The following is a 24,301-nucleotide window of genomic DNA, read 5'->3' as shown; positions in this document are numbered from 1 at the left end:
ATGTATGTGCCAAACTCTAAACCTTCAAATAGACATGTTGTTTTGTATGCTCGAATAGCTCATGTATCAACTAGGGCTGTCTGTATCCTCCATGCTAGGCGGGTTATTCTCAAGAGGAGTGGACTCCGCTCCTCACTCACGAGAAAATGGCTGGTCACCGGGATGCCCAGTCTGTTGGGGATATCACTACTGGGCGTAAACTGGTCTATCTGGGTCGGGTTAACTTCGTCAGTAGTTAAGTATGTTAAAGCCCAAGAAGGCAGATGAGGGCTCAAGGCCCATAGTCGGTTCAAGGCCTGTAGCCGTAAACCGGCGTTGGTATTTAACTTGTATTGTAAGTTAGGAATAAGTAGAGACCAAACTGGACACATCTATGAGCCGGTATTGGGACTCCGTGAACCAACGGGCGTCACCCGTGTATATAAGGGGACGACCCGGCGGCGGTTCAAGGACAACAGACAACAAGGCGAAGCTTGTTTGCTCCCTAGTCATCGAAACCCCATCAATTCCATCACAACTAGACGTAGGCTTTACCTTCATCGAAGGGGCCGAACTAGTATAAACTCTCTTGCGTCCCTGTGTCCACTTTAACCCCTTCAAGCTAACCCGTCGCGATGGCTCCACGACTAAGTCCTTTCTCTAGGACATCTGCCGTGACAAAACCACGACAGTTGGCGCCCACCGTGGGGCTATCGCACGATGGTTTCAAGTTCTTGGAGGGCCGCTTTGAAGGACTCGAGGGCTACGTTGTGGGCCGGATGACTAAGAGTCGTCGCGGCAAGCTCTACATCGATGATGCAGACTGGGGCCCCGAGGCCGGCTCAGTTGAGTACGGGTACCGGGTCCCCTTTGGTGGCATACACGTTTTCATCGGCAGGATTGGTGAACCGGGCCCTGAGCCGGACATCTGCACCGACCTCGTCGAAACGGCTCAGCGTGCATGATCCGCCCGGGTTAAACTGGCCGTGAAGCGTGCCTTCGTGGGAGTCATCCATGGAGGAAGTTATGAGGATGGATCGGAATCTCGCATCGAGACCGTCGTTTATTCTGGCGACGAGTCATCAACCGGAGAAACCGAATCTCTATATCAGCTACAAGATGGCCGGATTGGGGGCTGTTCCAATGGCGACACTATTCCAGACCCCTCTGATCAACCCAACCGAGTTGGAATATTCATGGCCGGCACACAAGCTGCGCTTCATTCTTCGACCGCTGCGCCAATAACCTCTGGTTCAGTAGCGGCAACAGCTGCCGGGGCAGGAAGCTCTGCACGCCCACCGGCTCAAGTTCTATCAGGTCTATTTGATGCATTGGCTGCGCTTATGGCAGAAGCTAATCCGGCGGGTCAGGAAGTCCACAACGCGGAGATTGCAAAGGTGAAGGAACAGATCACCCAGGCCAAGGCGGACCTGGCAGCTGAGAATGCCAGGATGACCACAGAGCGGGCCGCTTTAGACGCACAAGCCTATAGGCTCATGTTGGACCAGAACACGTCGCATGAAGTCATGAAGAGGAAGTACCGATCCCGTTTGCCTTCGGTTTTCGAGGCCAGAGACCTTTTCAACACCCCAGGAGCAGGAACCAGTAATCCGCTGGAGGGAAACCAGCCGGAAGCTCCGGGGACCGGTGCGCCGGTTCAGCCCCGTCTGATGAATCCGCCTCGTCAAAACACTATCATACCTCGGGCCGTTTCAACACCACCGGGTCGCTACTCCAACCCAATGGACAATCTCGTTGCCGCTGCTGCACGGCTGGAGGCCATTCCAATTGAAGGTGACTCGCCGCAGGCGGTAGAGACACGACGGGTTAAGGAGCTTCTTAGGACAGCTTTGGTCCAACAGGAAGCGTACTCGTACAGCCGCGACCGGATCCACTCGACCCCTCGTCCAAGCCGGAGCTATAGCAGGCGTATGGATGAACCAGCAGTGTCAAGTAATGAACGACGTGGAGCACCCCGCGGCAACAACCCGGCGGGTGGTGCTGATAACGCTCAGGAAGTGGTGGACCGGGCCCGAGCGCGCAGGGAGGCCGAGTTAGCCGCACAGTATCAGGCTCGGCACCTTACGCCGGTTCGTCCAACTATTTCGATCGAACCCGGTGTTACTTCTAGCTCTTTGGGGGTGCCTTGCCTTGTCCCCGCTTTATGCAATGTGCGCCTGCCGAAGGATTTCAAGCGCCCGCGCAAGGTACCAAATTACACGGTGGATCAACCCCCAGAGACATGGGTGGAGAGCTATGAGATGGCCATGGATATGCTTGATGTGGATGATGCGGCATGTGCGAAGTACTTCACCATGATGCTTGAAGGAACGGCCCGCACTTGGTTAAAAAGCTTACCGGCCAATTCTATCAGTTCATGGGCCCAATTACGAGCCCGGTTTATCAGTAATTTCAAGGATACATGTAAGCAGCCCATGTCGATAGTAGACTTAGTTGCCTGTGTCCAGGAGGAAGGAGAATCGACGACTCATTGGGTGCGCCGGGTCTCACAAGTGTTGCATTCATCAGACCGCATCAACGCTGACACTGCAGTCTTAACCCTAGAAGGCAACTGCCGGTTTGGGCCCCTAAAGCTGAAGTTGGGACGGATGAAGTGCCATTGCACTGACATGGGGACCCTCATGGCTGCTTTGGTAAAGTATGTTGATTCTGATAGTACCAAGGATCCCGAATCTGATGATGGCAAGGCAGGGAAGGGAAAGAGGAACAGCAACTCCAAAGGTCAGCAGCATCACTTGGCAGGCAATGGTGGTGGAGGCAAGCGTAAAGCGGATGGTAACATGGACTTTGTGGCTAATACCAATGCGTAGGACAAGGGCCAGCGACGCAAGGGTAAACCGCCAAATCGCAGTGGGGCACCCAACCCTAACCCGGACCGCCTAAATTATCTACTGAGTCAGCCCTGTCCAAGACATGGGACGAAGGAGGTGCCAGCAAACCACCTTTGGAAGGATTGCTTCATTATGCAGGAGTTCAAGAATTCTAATGCTTTCCGGTATGATCACGGCTCCGGCGGTGGCTCAGGATCCGGGCCGGGTTACGGTGGAGGAAATTCCGGTTCAGGATTTAATGGTAATCCGGGCAGACATAACAATCAAAATAATCAGAACAACCAGGGTGGTTACAACCAGCAGCAGCAACAGTCAGGTTACCAGAGCAACCCAAAGCAGTTGAATAGTGGGCAGTACCATGTCTTCACCACTAGCTTGGACAAGCAAGACCGGAAGGTTCAGAGGCGGGCAGTCAACTCTGTTGAACCGGCCGTGCCCCGTTATCTACGCTGGTCTGAACAGCCAATCATATGGAGCAGAGAGGATCACCCTCCCCAGGTTGATAATCCGGGTCAGTTGGCTCTGGTGGTGGCGCCTTAGGTCGGAGGTTACAAGTTCACCAAAGTGCTCATGGATGGAGGGAGCAGCATTAATATCTTGTACTATGAGACCTTCCGTCGTATGGGACTAACAGATAAAAATCTCAAACCGTCTAATACGGTGTTCCACGGTGTGGTACCTGGCAAGTCAGCATATCCTGTTGGTAAGATAGCTCTGGAAGTGGCCTTTGGAGATGATCATGATTCCAGGTCGGAAACATTGATGTTTGAAGTAGTGAAAATCCAAAGTCCATATCATGCCCTGTTTGGGCGACCGGCCTACGCCAAGTTTATGGCACGGCCCTATTATGTGTATTTGCAGCTCAAGATGCCGGGTCACAAGGGGACAATAACGATTCACGGAAGCCGTAAAATCGCTTTGGAATGCGAGGAAGGAGATGCGGCCTACGCAGAGTCGGTTTGTGCCACCGAGGAGCTGAAGTATTATAAGGACAATGTTGATCCGGCGGACATGACTCCATTAAAGAAGCCAACTACGGAGCATGATCCGGCCCTGAAGTTCAAATCGGCAGCAGAAACTAAGCTTGTTGACTTCATACCTGGCGATTCGTCCAAGCAGTTCAGCATTAGTGCCAACTTGGATCCGAAATAGGAAAGCGCGCTCATCGAGTTCATCCGTGAGAATCGGGACATTTTTGCATGGAAGCCCTCTGACATGCCAGGTGTACTGAGGCCACTCGCTGAGCACACCCTTAATGTGGATCCTAAATACAAACCGGTGAAATAGTTCCTCCGCCGGTTTAACGAAGAAAGACGCAAGGCGATTGGAGAAGAGGTAGCCAGGCTCTTAGCAGCTGGCTTTATTGTTGAAGTTTTTCACCCTGAGTGGCTAGCCAATCCGGTGCTGGTCCTTAAGAAAAACGGCACCTGGCGCATGTGTGTGGATTATACAGATCTTAATAAGGCTTGTCCAACAGATCCTTTTGCCCTCCCCCATATTGATCAAATTATTGATGCTACGGCGGGTTGCGAGCGTTTAAGTTTTTTGGATGCATATTCTGGCTATCATCAGATCAAAATGGCAGTTAAGGGCCAGGAGAAGATGACATTCATAACTCCGTTTGGAGCCTTCTGCTATGTGTCTATGCCCTTTGGGCTCAAGAGTGCCCAGGCAACTTATCAATGGTGTGTACAAAATTGTCTTCACAAGCAAATTGGCCGTAATGTACATGCTTACGTGGATGATATCGTGGTTAAGTCGAGGGAGAAGGAGACTTTGGTTGACGACTTGAAGGAAACCTTTGATAACCTGAGGACATACAAGATGATGCTTAATCCGGCCAAGTGTGTCTTTGGTGTACCGGCAGGCAAGTTATTGGGTTTTCTGGTGTCCAACGGGGGAATTGAGGCTAATCCGGAGAAGATCACAGCCATCACCTCCCTGGCTAAACCGAAGTGTATTAATGATGTTCAACGCCTGGCAGGCCGGATTGCCGCGTTAAGCCGGTTTATTAGCTGCCTTGGTGAGAAGGCAATCCCTTTGTATCAGATGTTGAAGAAGACGGATCAATTCGTCTGGAGTTCTGCTGCTGATGAAGCATTTGAGGACTTAAAGCGGCAATTGGTCAATCCGCCTGTGCTCGCTGCTCCCATTGACAAGGAGCCGTTACTGCTATATGTTGCTGCTAATGCTCGTGCGGTCAGCGTGGCTATTGTGCTGGAGCGAAAGGAGGCAGGTAAGGAGCATCCGGTTCAACGTCCGGTCTATTATATCAGCGAGGTACTCATTGAGTCCAAGCAAAGGTATCCGCATTGGCAGAAGCTAGTGTACGAAGTTTTTATGGCAAGCCGGAAGCTTAAGCAATACTTCCAAGGGCACCCAATTACGGTGGTCAGTTCTGCTCCTTTGGGGGATATCATCCAGAACCGGGAAGCGACTGGCCGGATTGCCAAGTGGGCTATAGAGCTTGGGCCGCACGGATTGAAGTATGTGCCTTGGACGGCGGTTAAGTCTCAAGCACTTGTTGATTTCATCAATGATTGGACGGAACTGCACGCACCTGAAGAAAAGCCGGATCACACATATTGGACCATCCATTTTGACGGATCCAGGCAATTGGAAGGCTCGGGGGCTGGAGTCGTATTAACTTCCCCACGAGGTGATAAGTTTTGTTACGTTCTCCGCTTAATGTTCCCTTGTACTAACAATGCAGCTGAGTATGAAGCCTTTCTCCATGGTCTCCGGATGGCTAAGGAGATGAATCTAAGTTGAGTTAAGTGCTTCGGTGACTCGGACCTCGTGGCTCAACAAGTATCTGGCACTTGGGATTCCAAGGACCCACTCATGGCAGTGTATCGTCATGAGGTGGATATTGTTGCAGGTCACTTTAAAGGCTATCAGGTGGACCACGTGGACCGACGGAAGAATGAAGCGGCAGACGCTTTAAGCCGGCTAGGCTCTCAGCGCAAACCAGTCCCGCCCAATGTTTTTCTGGATGTGCTGCACAACCCGTCGGTCAAGCTCCCTGGTGAAGCGGATTTGGCTATTCCTGATCCGTAGGCTCAATTGGTGGCAGCTCTTCATGTCATTCCGGATTGGACGCTTCCTTACCTGGCGTACATGAACCGGGGCGAGTTACCAGAGGATGAGACTCTGGCCCGACAGATAATCCGGCGGTCCAAGTCCATGACTATTGTCAATGGCGAGTTGCATCATTGCAGTGTATCAGGGGCGTTTCAACGCTGTGTGTCTCCTGAAGAAGGCTGTGAAATTTTGCGTGAGATCCACGAAGGAGATTATGGTCACCACGCCGGTTCAAAATCTTTGGTAGCTAAAGCGTTTCGCCATGGCTTCTATTGGTTAACTGCTCATGCTGATGCGGAGGATCTGGTCAGACGATGTGACGGTTGCCAAAAGTTTTCAAGACGTGCTCATGTGCCGGCTCAAGAATTGAGAATGATTCCAATTACTTGGCCGTTTGCGACTTGGGGGTTGGATATGGTTGGGCCTTTCAAAAGGTCCAAAGATAAGAAGACCCACCTCCTGGTGGCGGTTGACAAGTTTACAAAGTGGGTGGAAGCAGAACCTGTTAGCAAGTGTGATGCGGCCACGGCGGTTCAGTTCATCAAAAAAGTGATTTTCCGGTTTGGCTTTCCACACAGTATCATCATAGATAATGGTACCAATTTGTCCAAGGGTGCCATGAAGGAGTTCTGCGAACGGGAGCACATCCGGCTTGATGTTTCACCAGTGGCACACCCACAGTCCAATGGTCAAGCAGAAAGGGCTAATCAAGAGATCTTGAGAGGCATCAAGCCCCGGCTTATGGTTCCTTTGCAGAGAACACCGGGTTGTTGGGTAGAAGAGTTACCATCTGTGTTATGGAGCATCAATACTACACCCAACAGATCAATAGGATACACGCCGTTCTTCATGGTCTACGGAGCGGAGGCGATTCTCCCAAGTGATATCCGTCATGACTCACCTCGTGTGGTGGCTTATGTTGAAGCGAACAACGAGACAGCACGGCAAGATGCTTTGGACCTGTTGGATGAAGAACGTGACATAACAGCCGCCCGCTCGGCGATTTACCAACAGGATCTTCGTCGTTATCACAGTCGCCGAGTCAAAACCAGAGCCTTTCAAGAAGGAGATTTGGTGCTTCGGCTCATCCAAGACCAGACTGATATGCATAAGCTATCCCCACCTTGGGAGGGACCTTTCGTGGTCAGCAAGAATCTGCACAACGGGTCATACTATCTGATCGATATTCGAGAGCATAAAGACTCACGTACATCAGGGGAAGAGACCAACAGGCCGTGGAACATAGCTCATCTTCGGCCTTACTATACCTGAGCCATTGGCTCTACTTATGTACATATTACGACGATGTATATATTATGATTAAATATAATAAACCAGAACCTCAGCTAAAGCGGGGTATCTGTTCTTTTACATCATGTGTGGTTACATGGAGTTGTTCTAAAGCGGCCTCCGGTTTACCCCTTGAGTTAGCTTTTCAAAAGCATCATGTTATATCACTTGGGGGCTTGGTCGTGTCCGAACCAATGCAACACCTCTTGATAGGCGAGAGCCACCAGATCACTTGGGGACTTGGTCACGTCTGAACCAGTCACGCCTCTTGATCGGCCTAAGGCCACAGAATCACTTGGGGGCTTAGTCGAACCCGAACCAGCTCTTGATCGGCATAAATGCCACGGTTTCATTTGGGGACCTGGCTGACTTGAACCATAGCTACACCTATCGGGAGCTTGGTCGTGTCTGACCATGGTAACGCCATCTGATCGGCTCAAATAAGCCTCTTTTTGCAAACGGTTTTATCATTGCCTTTGCTTCACAATTTTCTTTGATAGATATTTCTTTCTTTTTGTTGCGTTTTTTAAACCAACAAAATTTTAAACGGGTTCACACTGTCAATTGACGGAACACGGTCCATTTTCAATCCGAAGACTATTTGCTCGGTTTGATTTTTTGTTAACATCCTATTACGGAGTAACACGGTGTTTTATTATAACCCGGCACGGTTTACATGGTAAACCGGCATTATATATATACAGGAGCTGCTATCTCCTCCAACAGTGTGGGTTTATGAAACCTCCGCTTCAAGATTGGCTAAGCCAACTTCATGCCCAACGATGGCAGGTATTATGTATCTCAAAGATTTGATCATATGCTTAAATTTCAGATATTTTGATTTTATATATGCAGACATCATACTCCGCCTGACGGTACAACTGCGGTGGCACTTTAAGATTTTTTATGTTGCAGAAAATACTTTGGAAAGTTCATCACCCAAAGGAAGCACAAGTTGCAGTGGTTATGCACGAAGGCATATTAAGATCAAGAGTATCAGCTAGCCTATTACAAGGCAACACGGTGCCCAAAACAAGATCATTGTTTTTTCAAAGGAGAAGCAGTTTAAACTGGCTTCCAGTTCAAGCTTGGTCACCAGCCTGGCCTGATGGTTGTGGGTCATCCCGCACCGCTTCAACTTCAGTTTCTCTACCCAGCGGCTGGAAATCAACAGTTGTCCAGTCGGTTCCCATTAATGCTCGAAAGACAGCTTCATCATGGATCAGCAACGACGGTTCAATATCGGGAGCATAAGTATGCTTACGGATTGGAGGGATAAGATTTTCCGCTTCATGAATTGGTGCAGCTACTCGCTTGTTTTGATTGTCATATTGGGCTTGATAATGAGACAAGTCTGCTTCTTCAACCAATTGACAAGCTAGCGGACGCACCTCCCGGTTTATTGCTCGCAGATCCGCTTCACTAAACTCTGACCCATCTTCCTTCAAGCTGGGATAGCCCTGAGCTGCTTCAATAGGATCAAAATCCGGCACCCAAGCTTTTGCCCGGATTAAGGCATTGATCGCACCGGTTCGAGCAGCAGATTTCTTCAGCTCTTCAACCCGGGCAGGAAGCACCAACAGTTTCTTCAGAGTGTCCTGAATCAAAGTGGGCGCCGGATTGTTGTGGGATGCAGTACAGATGATCCGCTGTGCACCAGTGTACAGTTGTTCGATCAACATGTAGGCGGCTTTCAATTTCTTCCGCCCAAGTGACCAATGCGTGTCCCTGAAATATCACAAAGGGTTAACAAACCGGCAGCTCTGTAAGACGGCGGAATCAATTCAGAAATCAAACCGGCTTACCAAAGATAGCAGCGGTCATGGCATGCACGTGCCGCTTTATGCTGGTCAGTTCGTCCACCACCGGTTTTAGTGCAGCCTCAGCGTCTGCTGCTCGTTTGGTTAAAGCAGATTTTTCAGTAGCCCAATCCGCCCGCTCCTTCTTGAAATCCTTCTTAAGTTGTTCCATGACGCTTAAGGCGATGGTCAACTCCTCTTTTGCTTTTGAGGTTTCAGTCTGTTGGGACTTCAGATTTTCTTGGAGATCGGCGATTTGGGTCTCTTTTGTCTTCAGCTCAGCCTGCATACAGACAGTTATATGATTCAGCAAGCAGTGCAAGAATTGAAGCACCAACCACATAACAAGTTATGCACTTGGCGCTTGGGGGCTAATGCCTATTTGATCTTCATATTTCACTTGATTATAAAGTCCCAAGATCAATACAAGTATTCAACTTGGCACTTGGGGGCTAATGGCTATTTGCTCGAATATATTCTGATGCGGCGATCTCAATTACATAAAGTCCCGGTTTAACTACACTAAGTTGAACCGGCCCTTGGGGGTTACATCAGCGAGTTCCGAAGCATTGAGATTTATATTAGCAAGTCCCAGTTTGGATGCAGATTCTAAACCGGCCCTTGGGGGCTAGGAGAGTTAACAAGATTGAAATATCCAAACAGGAAAAAGTACATGGAAGTTACCTCAAATTTCTCTTTCATCATATTAACCAGACCAGCTTCATAGTCACGGCTGGTGTATAGCCGGTTCAGATAGCCGGAATGGAGATCTTGGGCGTTCAAAGCGGCATAAGTTGTCAGATCGGCATTCCATTTTCCCTTGCCAATGGCAGCAAATTCTTCCTTGCTAGTGTGTCTGGATAAAGCAACGGGATTGCCTGGCTCTGTGCGACCAATGCCAGTAATGACAATCTCATCATCCTTGGCATCGCCGGTTTGCATTGGGGCTGTTGGCTTATCAATAGGCTTTGTTGGATTGGTGGATTTCTCAATCCGGATGGGGCTTGTGGGCTGGTTGACAGGACTTGAGGTATCAATAGGCCTCTCTTCAGCAATAAGATCGTCATCTCGCTGCGGTGGATCATTGGGTATATCTTCAGGAATAGCCGCTTCAAGATCTGGTGTTTTGCCCGGTTCAGGGACGGCATCCTCCTCGGCCGCTTTATCCAGGCGAGCCTTCTTGCTCGGCCTAGGCTTGGCCCTGAAAGGAATAACAAAGTCAAATACAACATATGTTCCAAGGTGATGTACCAGAAATATTATGATAAGTATAGCTTACCCAAGCACCGTTCTGAGCGGTGGCAGCTGAGTAGCCGATGACTCGCCAGAGGATGAGTGGGAAGTAACCTGATAATCGGAGTCAGATGGATTAAGAGGTTGACGAAAACAGCCCACTTTAGGACAAGCACTGACAAGCAAATTAGAGACCTCTGAACGGCGTTTCCGAACCGGACTGTTCGGTAAACCGGCGGAGGTAACTACCTGGCCGCTATGCCGGGTTGTGCGGCGAGCTTCGTGTTGTTGGGTCTTCATAAGAAATTTGGGATCCAAGTAAGCAAGAGGATGAGAAAATTTAACCTTCCGGTTTGCCCAACGGATTTTTAGTGAAGGCAAAGGGTCTGAATCAGAAGAGAGAATAATTACCTCTGCAGCATCAGCATGGCTGGCTTCGGCATCATCCTGACAAATATCATCATCAATAAGACGCATGAAAAATAAGCCAAGTGAGTCAAGCTCTACCTCAAGGTCCGGATTATCCACATCATCATCAAGGGCCGGATCAGAAGATGCAGTGGTTTTCTTCTTGTGAGCAGGCTGTTTCACAACTTTAGTCTTTGGCCGGGTTGGTCGTTCTGGTTTGTCTGGTTTTTCTGGCTTCTCCTGTGGAAGTTTCTTGCTCCAAAACGGATCATTACCCTGCTTAAATAGACATTGATATTAAACAATGACCAGATATATCAATAACAGGTTCAGTAAAAAGAAAAAATCAAATTCTTACAGCTGGTGGTTTGTTGGTGGCACAGAAGGGAAGCAGGCCGGTTCGAGCATAGACGTGTTCCGGTTCATTCAACATTTTATTCACAGCCTCTGTGATTTCTTCGTCGGTGAGCTGGATGTTAGCATGTCGCAGTGGGTCGTCAACACTGCCAGTATACTCGCACATTAAACCGGAGCGCTGACTAAGGGGCAGTATGCTCCACGATATCCAACAGCGAGCAAGATCAACTCCTGTTAAACCATTGGCCATGAAGGCTCTGATCTTGGACAGTTGAGGAGCGTATTTGCTTCTCTCCTTGGCAGTCAACCTTTGCGGACAGGGGTGTGTATTGCTAAGCCGCTCCGGACGAAAGCCAGGCAAAGGATTTTCACCAGCAGGGGAGGTGTCTTTGCAATAGAAGCATGTTTGATTCCACTCTTTGGGGTGGCTGTGCAGTTTGGCGTGAGGGTATGTGACCTCTTTCCTTTTCTGAATCGCCACACCGCCCAATTCCGTATTGGAACCGTCAGAAAACTCAGTACGGCGGTTTAGATGGAAACAGTCTCTGAACAATTCCAGTGTGGGCTCCTCTTGAAAGAACACCTCACAGAGCACTTGGAAGTGACACATGTTTGTAACAGAGTTGGGGCCAGTGTCTTGTGGATGGAGTTGAAAATCGGCTAAAACGTCCCGGTAAATTTTAGAACCGGGCGGCTTAAAGCCCCGGGCTAAGTGATCTATGAAAACGACGACCTCTCCTTCTTGAGGTGTGGGAGGACATTCTTTGCCAGGCGCTCTCCAATGGATGGTGTTTTTGCTGCCTAAAGCGCCGATCAGGACTAAATTGTTCAGTTGAGTCTCTGTGACGCGAGAAGGAACCCAGATGCACTCATATACTTGCTTGTCCATGATGAAATCTACAAGATAGGTGATTCTGGTTCAAGACTGAATTGATTAAAGTGCACTGGTATGTACAATGTTAAACCGGAGACAGTTCTATCTAAACCGGAGTTTTATGAAGCAACAACATCCGGCGGTTCAGCAAGGGGACTAATGGTATATACCGGTTTGGCAATTTTTCTACAAAGTTAAACCGCCGGATCTAAGCATTGAAACAGTTGAGATTACGGATGGATAAGTGTACAGAAATAGATTTCACAAGATTTCTCTACAGCGACGGATCTGAAGCAAGTTTAGAAAACAAGGAAAATATTCAAGGTTCAAAAAAGAACAGTACCGAATCAATGGGAAGAGATACAGGTAGATCTATGGTCTTGAAGCATATAAGTAAAGGCGGATGCTAAGAACTACCGCTACACAGAGCAAAGGTTCACAGGTTCATCTAAGATCTATCATATGAGTACGAAGCAGACGATGAACACTGAAGAACTTGGAAACCCTAGAATGGATCTACGGGGGAAAAGGTGAAGAACTCACCGGAGCCGAGGAAGAAACAGAAGGTCACCGCGATGCTCTGGTACAATCAGGGTGATGCAGCAGCCAAGGTTGGAGCAGAGGTCGTCGACGGCGGCGGAGCTCCGAAGCTGGACGACGCGGGGAAGATGAAGCAGAAGGGCACGAAGGGGAAAAAGAAATGACCCTTCGGTCCTATTTATAAGGCAAGGGACAGGTGTCAGGCGCGAAAATCAAGGGACCGTGGGTTTCGAAACGAAGATGTCACCTTAATTGTCGCAGACCTATTAAGGTTCTTTATAACAGGTGACGTCACGCCGGTTTACAACGACCAGAGAAGATGACATCACGGCGGTTCAACAAACTACAAGAAGATATTGAAGATGAAGATTTTTGCTAAGGATTGACATGAACCTGTTCAAATCAATCTGGGGCCTAATGTTGGGGATATCACTACTGGGCGTAAACCGGCCTATCTGGGCCGGGTTAACTTCGTCAGTAGTTAAGTATGTTAAAGCCTAAGAAGGCAGATGAGGGCTCAAGGCCCATAGTCGGTTCAAGGCCTGTAGCCGTAAACCGGCGTTGGTATTTAACTTGTATTGTAAGTTAGGAATAAGTAGAGACCAAACCGGACACATCTATGAGCCGGTATTGGGACTCTGTGAACCGACGGGCGTCACCCGTGTATATAAGGGGACGACCCGGCGGCGGTTCAAGGACAACAGACAACAACTTGAGACTTAGGCGAAGCTTGTTTGCTCCCTAGTCATCAAAACCCCATCAATTCCATCACAACTAGACGTAGGCTTTACCTTCATCGAAGGGGCCGAACTAGTACAAACTCTCTTGCGTCCTTGTGTCCGCTTTAACCCCTTCAAGCTAACCCATCGCGATGGCTCCATGACTAAGTCCTTTCTCTAGGACATCTGCCGTGACAAAACCATGACACAGTCCCATGCTCAAATCAAATCAAAATAATTGCAAACAAAACTCCCCAGGATTGTTTTTAGTTGGAGGCACCCGTTGTTTCGGGCGAGCCATGGATTGATGCTTGTTGGTGGTGGGGAGTATAAACTTTACCATTCTGCTTGGGAACCGCCTATAATGTGTGTAGCATGGAAGATATCGAGATCTCTCGGCTGTTATGTTGACAATGAAAGTATACCGCTCAAAATATTATTCATCTCTATTTCAAAATCGAGCTCTGGCACCTCTACAAATCCCAGCTTCCCGCTGCGAAGGGCCTATCTATGTACTTTTATGTTGAGTCATCATCCTCTTATTAAAAAGCACCAGTTGGAGAGCACCGCTGTCATTTGCATGTATTATCGTTAGTTTACATTGAGTATGACTTGACTGGATCTCTTTTACCATGAATTACAATGTCTAGTCAGTCCTTGATCTTTAAAGGTGCTCTGCATTTATGTTTTGCGGTCTCAGAAAGGCCTAGCGAGATACCATCTTGTTATATCATATTATGATTGTTTTGAGAAAGTGTTGTTATCCGAGATTTATTATTATTGCTCGCTAGTTGATTATGCCATTGATATGAGTAAACATGAGACCTAAGTCTTATTGTGAATATGGTTAGTTTATAATCTTTGTTGAAAACTTGAATGCCGGCTTTACATATTTACAACAACAAGAGCAAACAGAGTTTGTAAAAGTTTTTCTTTATCACTTTCAGTTTATCAACTGAATTGCTTGAGGACAAGCAAAGGTTTAAGCTTGGGGGAGTTGATACATCTCCGTCGTATCTACTTTTCCAAACACTTTTGCCCTTGTTTTGGACTCTAACTTGCATGATTTGAATGGAACTAACCCGGACTGACGCTATTTTCAACAGAATTGCCATGGTGTTATTTATGTGCAGAAACAAAAGTTCTTGGAATGATCTGAAACTTCACGGAGATTATTTTTGGAAATAATAAAAAATACTGGCAAAAGATCAAGACCAGGGGGCCCACACCCTATCCACGAGGGTGGGGGCGCACCTGCCCCCCTGGGTGCGCCTCCCTACCTCGTGGGCCCCCTGGAGCTCCTCCGACCTCAACTCCAACTCTATATATTCGTGTTCGGAGAGAGAAAAATAAAGGAGAAGGATTCATCGCGTTTTACGATACAGAGCCACCGCCAAGCCCTAAACTCTCTTGGGAGGGCTGATCTGGAGTCCGTTCGGGGCTCCAGAGAGGGGAATCTGTCGCCATCGTCATCATTAACCATCCTCCATCACCAATTTCATGATGATCACCGCCATGCATGAGTAATTCCATCGTAGGCTTGTTGGACGGTGATGGGTAGGATGAGATTTATCATGTAATCGAGTTAGTTTTGTTAGGGTTTGATCCCTAGTATCCACTATGTTCTAAGATTGATGTTGCTATGAGTTTTCTATGCTTAATGCTTGTCACTAGGGCCCGAGTGCCATGATTTCAGATCTGAACCTATTATGTTTTCATGAATATATGTGAGTTCTTGATCCTATCTTGCAAGTCTATAGTCACCTACTATGTGTTATGATCCGGCAACCCCGAAGTGACAATAATCGGGACCACTCCCGGTGATGACCGTAGTTTGAGGAGTTCATGTATTCACTATGTGTTAATGCTTTGGTCTGGTACTCTATTAAAAGGAGGCCTTAATATCCCTTAGTTTCCATTAGGACCCCGCTGCCACGGGAGGGTAGGACAAAAGATGTCATGCAAGTTCTTTTCCATAAGCACGTATGAATATATTCGGAATACATGCCTACATTACATTGATGAATTGGAGCTAGTTCTATGTCACCCTAGGTTATGACTGTTACATGATGAACCACATCCGGCATAATTCTCCATCACTGATCCATTGCCTACGAGCTTTCTATATATTGTTCTTCGCTTATTTACTTTTCCGTTGCTATTGTTATCATCACTACAAAATACCAAAAATATTACTTTTGCTATCGTTACCTTTTGCCACCGTTACCACTACTATCATATTACTTTGCTACTAAACACTTTGCTGCAGATACTAAGTTTCCAGGTGTGGTTGAATTGACAACTCAGCTGCTAATACTTGAGAATATTCTTTGCCTCCCCTTGTGTCGAATCAATAAATTTGGGTTGAATACTATACCCTCGAAAACTATTGCGATCCCCTATACTTGTGGGTTATCATTTACCTCAGACCTTCGGGTCCATAGTTATTAGCTAGATGGCTTCTTCTCTCTCTTTGGATCTCAATACAAAGTTCTCCACGATTCTCGTGGAGATCTATTCGTGTAATCTTCTTTTGCGGTGTGTTTGTTGACACCAATGAATTGTGGGTTTATGATCAAGTTTATCTATGAACAATATTTGAGTCTTCTCTGAATTATTTTATGTATGATTGGTTATCTTTGCAAGTCTCTTCGAATTATCAGTTTGGTTTGGCCTACTAGATTGATCTTTCTTGCCATGGGAGAGGTGCTTAGCTTTGGGTTCAATCTTGCGGTGTCCTTTCCCAGTGACAGTAGGGGCAGCAAGGCACGTATTGTATTGTTGCCATCGAGGATAACAAGATGGGGTTTATATCATATTGCATGAGTTTATCCCTCTACATCATGTCATCTTACTTAAAGCGTTAGTCTGTTTTTTTGAACTTAATACTCTAGATGCATGCTGGATAGCAGTCGATGTGTGGAGTAATAGTAGTAGATGCAGGCAGGAGTCGGTCTACTTGTCTCGGACGTGATGCCTATATACATGATCATACCTAGATATTCTCATAACTATGCTCAATTCTGTCAGTTGCTCAACAGTAATTTGTTTACCCATCGTAATACTTATGCTCTCGAGAGAAGCCACTAGTGAAACCTATGACCCCCGGGTCTATTTTCCATCATATTAATCTCCCGTTAACAAGCTATTTCTGGTGCCGTTTTTATTTTGCTTTATTTACTTTGCATCTTTATCATAAAAATACCAAAAATATTATCTTATCTTATCTATCATATCTCACTTTCGTAAGTGACCGTGAAGGGATTGACAACCCCTTTATTGCGTTGGTTGCGAGGATTTTATTTGTTTGTGTAGGTGCGAGGGACTCGTGTGTGGCCTCCTACTGGATTGATACCTTAGTTCTCAAAAACTGAGGGAAATACTTACGCTACTTTGCTGCATCACCCTTTCCTCTTCAAGGGAAAACCAACGTAGTGCTCAAGAGGTAGCACGGGATCTTCACAACAATGCTACAACATCTTGGATGATAATTGGTGACTTTAATGACATTCTAGTTGCTAGTGAAAAGGAAGGCGGAAATATCGGACCACAACAAATGATGCAGAGCTTTAGGGATTGTGTGGATGACTTTGCTCTTCAAGAAGTATATGTAATTGGAAATCCCTTCACGTGGAGTCGAGGCGTGATTGGGGAACGCCTTGATAGAGCCTTACGCAATGAAACTTGGGCTGAGAAATTTTCTTCTGCTGCACTATTACATGCGCACCAGATTTTCTCAAAATAAAATAAAATACATGAACACCATGTTCACTTGGATCACATGCCCATTCTCCTTGATACGGAGCACTTTGCTCTTGTAAATACACAATGGTCTATAGGTCCAAGGAAATCCGAAGCCCGCTGGCTCAACAAGGAGACCGTGACTAAAATTGTTACAACAACTTGGGTATATTCGGAACTTGCTTGGATCGGCCCATCCTTGGCTGACCATACTAAAGCGATTCGTAATGATCTCGGTCGGTGGGACAAAGATGTTTTGAAGAGTCCCAAAAAATAGTTGCAAAGCTGCAAAAAGAGTTAGAGAAATTAAGGCATGGGCCTTTGGCAATTGAATCTCGATCAAAAATGAAAGATCTTCAAACGCTCATCGAAAATCCTCAAACGATCAAAAATGAAGAACCAGTTTGCCTCCGGAGAGGTTGGGCCAATTGGCTTATGCATGGAGACAGGCACACATCATTCTTTCATAAGGTCGCATCGGCTCGAAGGAAAATAAACTATATTTAAACACTTTTGGACGATTTCAGGGTTTGGAGAAAAGGTACAGATGAGCTAAACGGTTCCATTAAGGATTATTTTTCTGGCTTATTTACTGACCAAGTTCAAGCACCTAATGTTGATGTCATATCCTGAGTACGGCGGAGAATTTCTTGTGAGATGAACTATGTCCTCTTGGCCCCTTATTCTGTGGAGGAGGTTAGAAAAGTCTTGTTCTCTGTCGGTGACTTCAATGCTCTTGGTCCTGATGGACTTCACATTGCATTCTATAAAAGGTTTTGGTTTATGTTAGGGATGACCTTATTGAGGAGGTTCCTAAAACAGTTAATACTGGGGTGAAACCACATGGATGGAATGATACGACTATTGTGATGATGCCAAATATAAACTCACCTGAAAAAGTTACCCAATTTAGACCAATTAGCTTGTGCAATGTTGTTTACAAAGTTATTTCAAAGATGCTAGCTGCCAGACTCGAAGGCCTTCTGCCTGAGGTTATTAGTCTAACACAGAGTGCTTTTGTCCCTGATCGGTTAATCACTGTTAATGTTTTCATCAGGTATGAGAGTCTCCATGCAATAAAAATGAAAAGGTGGGCAAAGGGCGCTGTTGTGTGGTAAAGTTGGATATGCATAAAGCTTATGATCGTGTGGAATGAAGTTTCTTGAAGGCTATTTTACTAAAATTGGGTTTTCATGTTGATTGGGTTGGTAATGCTATGCGTTTCAAGTGTTTAGTGCGCTTTAATACATAGGATACTGGAAGTTTTAAACCTTTGAGGGGGCTGCGACAGGGGGCTTCACTGTCCCCTTACCTTTTCTACCTTGTATTGAAGGCCCATTAACTTTGTTGACACATGCAGAGGAGAATGGTAGTTTCAATGGAGCAAGGTATGCCGTGATGCTCCTGCTGGTACAAACCTTCTCTTTGCTGATGACTCTTTAGTTTTGATGAAAGCCAATGTACAAAATGTTGCATGTTTAAAAGCAAGTCCGGATATGTATTGTTTAGTGTCAGGACACCTAGTCATGTGGATAAGTCAAGTATATCTTTTCGACCCTAGTACTAAACATGAAGGCCCAATTTTGCTCTACCCTCAATATTATGACTGGAGCAATGAATGATAAATATCTCGGGTTGCCGGCTACTTTAGGGCTGGATAAAAGTGATAGTTTCTAGTATCTTATTGACCCTCTTATTCAGTGATTGACGGGATTGAAAGAGAAGTGTCTTTCTTCAGGTGGAAAAGTGGTGTTATTAAAATTGGTTGCATAAGCAATACCAACATGCGATGCTTGTCTTCAAAATTCCTAAGGAATTACATATGGCGATGTCAAGATTTTGGTGGGTTGATGATGCAAACCATAAAAGAATGCACTGGTTCGCCTGGTGGAAAATGTGTATCCCAAAGAGTGGTGAAATGCTATTCTGTAGTATCCATTGCTTTGACCTTGATTTATTGGCAAAACAAGCATGATGTTTAATTGATGATCTTGATTTCTTCTGTGATACTATTCTTAGAATCAAATACTTTTTGGATGGTGATCTACTCAATGCTAGTTTGAAGAACAAATCATCATATGCATGACAGAGCATTATGCGGGAGTTAATACAATTAAGCGTGATCACATTTGAAGAGTACGGCGAAAAAATAAACATTCGAGAAGATGCATGGACTCCGCAGTCATCATGCAACAAGGTTCTAGCAGTTAGAGGAAACCAACTCATCTCTCGGGTTAGTGACCTTATTGATCCTTCTATAAGAAACAATACGTGGGGTATTGTCCGGAGTCTTCTGTGTCTTGCGAAGGTGAAAATATTTGTGTGGTTGCGGGGAGCCATCCCTTGTAGAGCCGCTCTCGCCGACAAATATATAAAGATTGAAGCCCAATGTTCCGGCTGTAAAACTAGTCCGGATACCACAAGGCATATGTTGTTTGAATGCCCTACAGTTAAGGAGATGTGGCCCCTATTGGGTGTTGATGATGTTATCACAAGGTCCGAATTTGTTGATTTGGCTAGTGAAGCAAGGTTGGACTTCCCTGTTGAGCATACTAGAAGAGGAGGTTTCGGTGCTTGGTCAGGCAAATTTTAAAGAGATTGTTGTTGTTGCGATATGATTCATGTGGTGGGAACGCGGGAAGTTTCTCCATGGAGAACATACTCAATCATTTGGCAAGTTCTTCTAATTTTTCGCTAACTAGCTGTTAAATTTTCTATTGCTTGCAGGCTATGCAAAGCTCAATGTGGATGGAACCATGATTCCAACCCAGTGGAGAGTTCATAGTAGCGGCAAATGAAAAGATTGAGTTCTGCTTCAATGCCTTCACGGTCGAATTAACACTAAGGTTTGGGATGAACCTTGCAAGGACAGTCGGATGTGGTGTTTCTGAGCTCCAGCCCAAATGAGCTTTTTGTTTGTTTGCAAAAATTGACAAATGTTTTCAGTGCTCACAAAATTTCATCATTAAATGATATACGAGGAAATTGTGGCAAAAATTCAATGCTCCAAAAGTGTTATTTTCAAAAACATTTTGGAATGCTAATTATATATTTTTTTGCCGTGCCTTCCACAAATGTCATTTCAATGATTAAATTTTGCAAGCACTAAAAACATTTGTCAAAGTTCGCCACAAAAAAATTAGAATTTTTTGAATTTTTTATTATATTGTTCATTGTGGGCTCATTTGAACTCGCGAGCAGAAGATGACTTTCGAGGTGATCACTACTACTGAAACTCATCGTCAGTTGCAAGCAACATATTTGATGACTGCTATCCATGACTTTGGAGTTCACCCATGTCATCTTTGAGCATAGTCATAGAGAATGTGGAGTTCATCCATGTCGTCTTTGAGCATAGTCATAGAGAATGTGGAGTTCACCCATGTCATCTTTGAGCAGTCATAGAGAATGTAATCGGGTAGCCCATGAACTAGCTAGTTCAGCTAGATTTAATCCTCCTAATGTTTAGCCAAAAGATGAGGCTGTAATGTCCAGTCTTGTAAATGATGCTACTATTCTCATGAATGAATAAGGAAAATTTTGAACTTAAAAAAAGATCATTCACAGGGCATAACAAACCATTCACATGCTCCACTGAATAGCTGAAAACCGGCAAGAAGTGAACACTGCATTTATCTCGAAAATCGAATGAACATGGAGTGAACACTGTATTGTCAACAGCACAAAATTTCCATCTCCATCATTAATCCGGCCAAGCAATAAAAGGAAAGAGAACAAGCCCACGAGCAAGCTTCCACTAAATATAATATTAAATCGCCGAACCAGTTCACCGAGTTCAAATCAGAATTTTGAAATCATCGAGTTCAACATTATATAAGGACGCATCGCTATAGATTAAAGGAAATACAACATCTTAGGTAAATTTGGTACATTAATAATTTCTGGGTACATGGGGAAGTCCAGTGGCGTCTCCCCCCTCGAACTTGATGGCTCCTATGCTCAACACCATACCTGAACAGAGTAACGCCGTCAGCAAGCCATGAGGCTCCATAGCTTTCCTTTGACTAGTCGCCGCATCAATCGCCTCCCAATGCTTCTTTTACTCTAGAAGATGATATCCATGGCGCGATAAACTCCGAGTGTTAGAAATGCCTAAGAATTAACAGTCAGAAGTCCACGACATAAGCTGCTTGCCCTGGCAGTATTGTCCAAGTCATCAGCCAAAAATAAGATGGCATAATAGAACTAAGACACCAACAAATGTTGACTTGTTGTCATCTGTGTAGTACATTTCACACTTCAGACACCCAAGCTATCTTCAGTGTTCAGAGTTGTTGCCCTCTTCTATTCAGCAGTCTGTGCCGCCACGTCTTCATTCACCTCTGTAATAACCTTAAGAAGGTCCACTGGGGTTGCAGCAGGATCGAGCTCATGACAACCTTCCGGGGCATTGTTGCCTTCTTCACCAGTCAGCAGTCGAGAAGGAACCTGATGCGAGAAACGAAACAGCTCACCCTTTGGTATCCTCCTGACCTCCTTGGGGTCCATGTGCCTATGGAACACAGCTTTGAAGCCAGCAACCTTCAACAATGGAATGACAGTCAGCCCTTGCTCCTCAGTGAAATCATCAATAACTTCGACAATCTCGTATTTATATATCACATCATCAGGTGTAAGCTCGTTCCAATCAGGAGACCAGTCTCGGTACAAAGCCCATGTATCACCTTTCTGAGGAATAATTCTGATAATCCCACGGGGGCCTTTAGTCCAGCTGACTTTGTGCGAAAATATGTTGACTGTTTCCGTAATCTGGTACCTTCCAACCCTAAAATCGCCACATGTTTTCTGGAAACCAGAGGCAACCCAGTTTATTGGCGACAGTTCAATATTGGATTTGGAATTGAGGAAACTCATGCGGATTCTGAAAGGTCTCATTGAAAGAACTTTCTGCACCATTGCATATAGACGAGGCATTCCATCCTCACTGTCATATGTAGCCCATACTTGGTCGCTATAAAAAGCTCTCTCTGTGCGATCCTTATCAAAATCATGGAAGTCAGGATCTGGGACATCAATTGAAACAGGCACACGCTTCTGTTCTGGATTCTTTTCATCAGTTGCAGTTGCAGGTACGTGGGTGTCGACACTTATTGAACTGCATAGCTTGAGTCCTTTGCCAAGCTTGCCAGAGAGGACCCCATTTGCCTTTATGTTGTTGCCACTAGGATATACCTTTCCTTCTGACTTTCTTTTCTCTGCAAACCGTGAACATGCTGCCATGCTCAGCTCTTGCAATTTTCCCCGGACGGCTTCTTTGGCTTTCTCAACAAGTAGACCCCGTGTATCAATCTGGGAGATCTCTCTCAAAACATTGGCTCTCCTTACACTCACTGCAGATCTCATCTTTTCCACTGAAGTGCCATTAACCCGCCCCACATCTGTGAAAGCATTTGTCTCTGTGCTTGCAACCACTGTTTCTTTGTTATCTCCAGCATAATCCACAGTAGTATAATCATTACTATGCCTTCTCCGCTTTGCAAACCGGCCACGCCTAGAAGTAGTTCTCTCAGGGTCACATGTGTTTCCACTTTCAGGGTAGTTGTAGCTGTAGCTCTCTTCATTTCTTCTAGGTTTCTCGGAAGCCTGGGTACTGTAAGCATTTGTGTCAGCTGCAGGCGCTGTCTTGGAGTACTGATTCCACTGAAAGCTTTGACTGTTGTAGGAATCATAAGTGCTATCTTGCTGATACCCCACATGCCCTGTCCCCGGAATGCTAGAAGTCCTGCTTGTTGAGCCATATGAATGTTTGGTGGAACTGTGGTTCTGTGGCTGCTGCTTGGTTGACCAGGAGAAAGATGAACTGCTTCCGTTGCAAGGAAATCCAGTCTCTACCGCCATGAACGCATGATGGCAGTTTGGGCACAGAAGGTTATGATTAAGATACATTCTTAAGTACTCATACTGCATACGGCAGCGATTGCAAGATGTCCAGAAAGTATCAACACCAGCAGGACGAGCAGTAGCCTCAGCAGCAGCCACAGCAGCAGCAGCGGCGGCGGCGGCAGCAGCAGCATTCTTTCGAGCTCTCTTGGTCGCCTTCTTGTCATACGTATACATGCCATTGGTTACGTTGACAACAGAATGATCTGACCTCTTCTGATCATAAATTGCCTTCCGACTAGTATCAGACAACACACTCCACGCCTCAGAGATCAGTTTAAAGGCCTCCTCAGCACCGACTGACTTGTTCTTATCAGGGTGCAGCTGGAGAGCTAGCTTCCTGTACTGCTTCTTCACATCCTCTTCATCTGCAAAGGCGGGCAGGGACAAGATCCGGTACCAATCACTCTCTCCATCAATCTTGGACTCTGCTGCAAGATGAACTTCAAGAGTCGACGCCATCTGGGATATGCCCTCAAGCGATGGGCAGAGATTCTGGGCCTTGACCGCATACTTGCGTGCGCCCCTGAGGTCACGCGCATGAAACTTGCTCTCTGCAGTATTTCGTGCTTTCAAAGCTTCATCCATATTGTACTCCACACTCATCTCCACCTTTGAATTGGATCGACAGACAGCTGGACTTGAGCAAGAATGAAGAAGCCCAGGACCAAGAAATGAACAAGAGTTCACTGCACAGTACTGTTGATCTTAACCTTGAGAGCTATGAAAACTCCATTGATCTGCAGCAAAGTAGGGCAAATGATAAGAATATTGAGGAACAAAATACAGAGCACACTCGTGTGGAATCGCAAACAACATAGCACAGCGTCGACAGCAAAGTGTAACCTGAGAAAACATGTAAACCAAGCAGTGAAGTAGAGGGACACTGTGAATTTCGGCACTATCATCCGGAAACGATCTATTAATTTCTAATTTGGCAGGACCGGAAAACAACCTGGAAGCGAAATCTATCTCGTCATCATTTAATTTCAGCTCCGACAAATTTATTTGGCAGTACAACAAATCTACTCCACTAGAATGGACTACGCGCCACTGAGATTTGCTTCAGCGAATCGGAACTTGAAAGCTTAGCAGATCAGCGACCGGAGCTACACCGACCCGACCAAAAAGGCAATTAATCTCGGGTAGCAAGAGACAGTGCGAGAAAGATCCAGCCCAGCTTTCTCCACAAAACTAGAGAATCTGGAGCCGCGGCTCCCCCGGAACAGCGCCAAAACCCAAGCGAAATGAACACATCCAAGTGCCAGGAAGCGTCCAAATCAGCTCAAGAACAGCCCAAAACCCCATCAGGAATCCGGCCGAGAGGACCACCGATCCAAGTGCCACAAATCTAGAGCCCCAAGAACCCTAGGCCGCCAGATCTGCCGCGGCAGGCCACGGCCGGCGGCGAAAAGCACCTGAATCGAGAGCCAGGGAGGGGAGAAGTCGGGGGAGGACGTACCCATGCGGATCGGCTGGAGGAGGCGCAGGAATCGGGGCGGATTGGAGGCCACGGGCTCCCCC

At 46.3% G+C, this 24,301-nt stretch overlaps 1 protein-coding gene across 1 annotated transcript; it reads right to left on the bottom strand.

Annotated features, from left to right (window-relative positions):
* Window positions 1-20,596: 20,596 nt before the first annotated feature.
* Window positions 20,597-24,301, bottom strand: LOC119354971. The gene is made up of 2 exons (XM_037621740.1): window positions 24,240-24,301; window positions 20,597-23,517 (listed from the first exon to the last, which is right to left on the bottom strand). The coding sequence occupies exon 2, from the start codon at window positions 23,381-23,383 to the stop codon at window positions 21,182-21,184; it is 2,202 nt and encodes a 733-aa protein (XP_037477637.1). The 5' UTR covers window positions 23,384-23,517; window positions 24,240-24,301; the 3' UTR covers window positions 20,597-21,181.

Source organism: Triticum dicoccoides, chromosome 2A, assembly GCF_002162155.2.
Source record: "Triticum dicoccoides isolate Atlit2015 ecotype Zavitan chromosome 2A, WEW_v2.0, whole genome shotgun sequence".
Taxonomy (NCBI): Eukaryota; Viridiplantae; Streptophyta; class Magnoliopsida; order Poales; family Poaceae; genus Triticum; species Triticum dicoccoides.
Note: the sequence above shows the minus strand (reverse complement) of the source record. Positions and strands in the feature narration are given on the sequence as shown.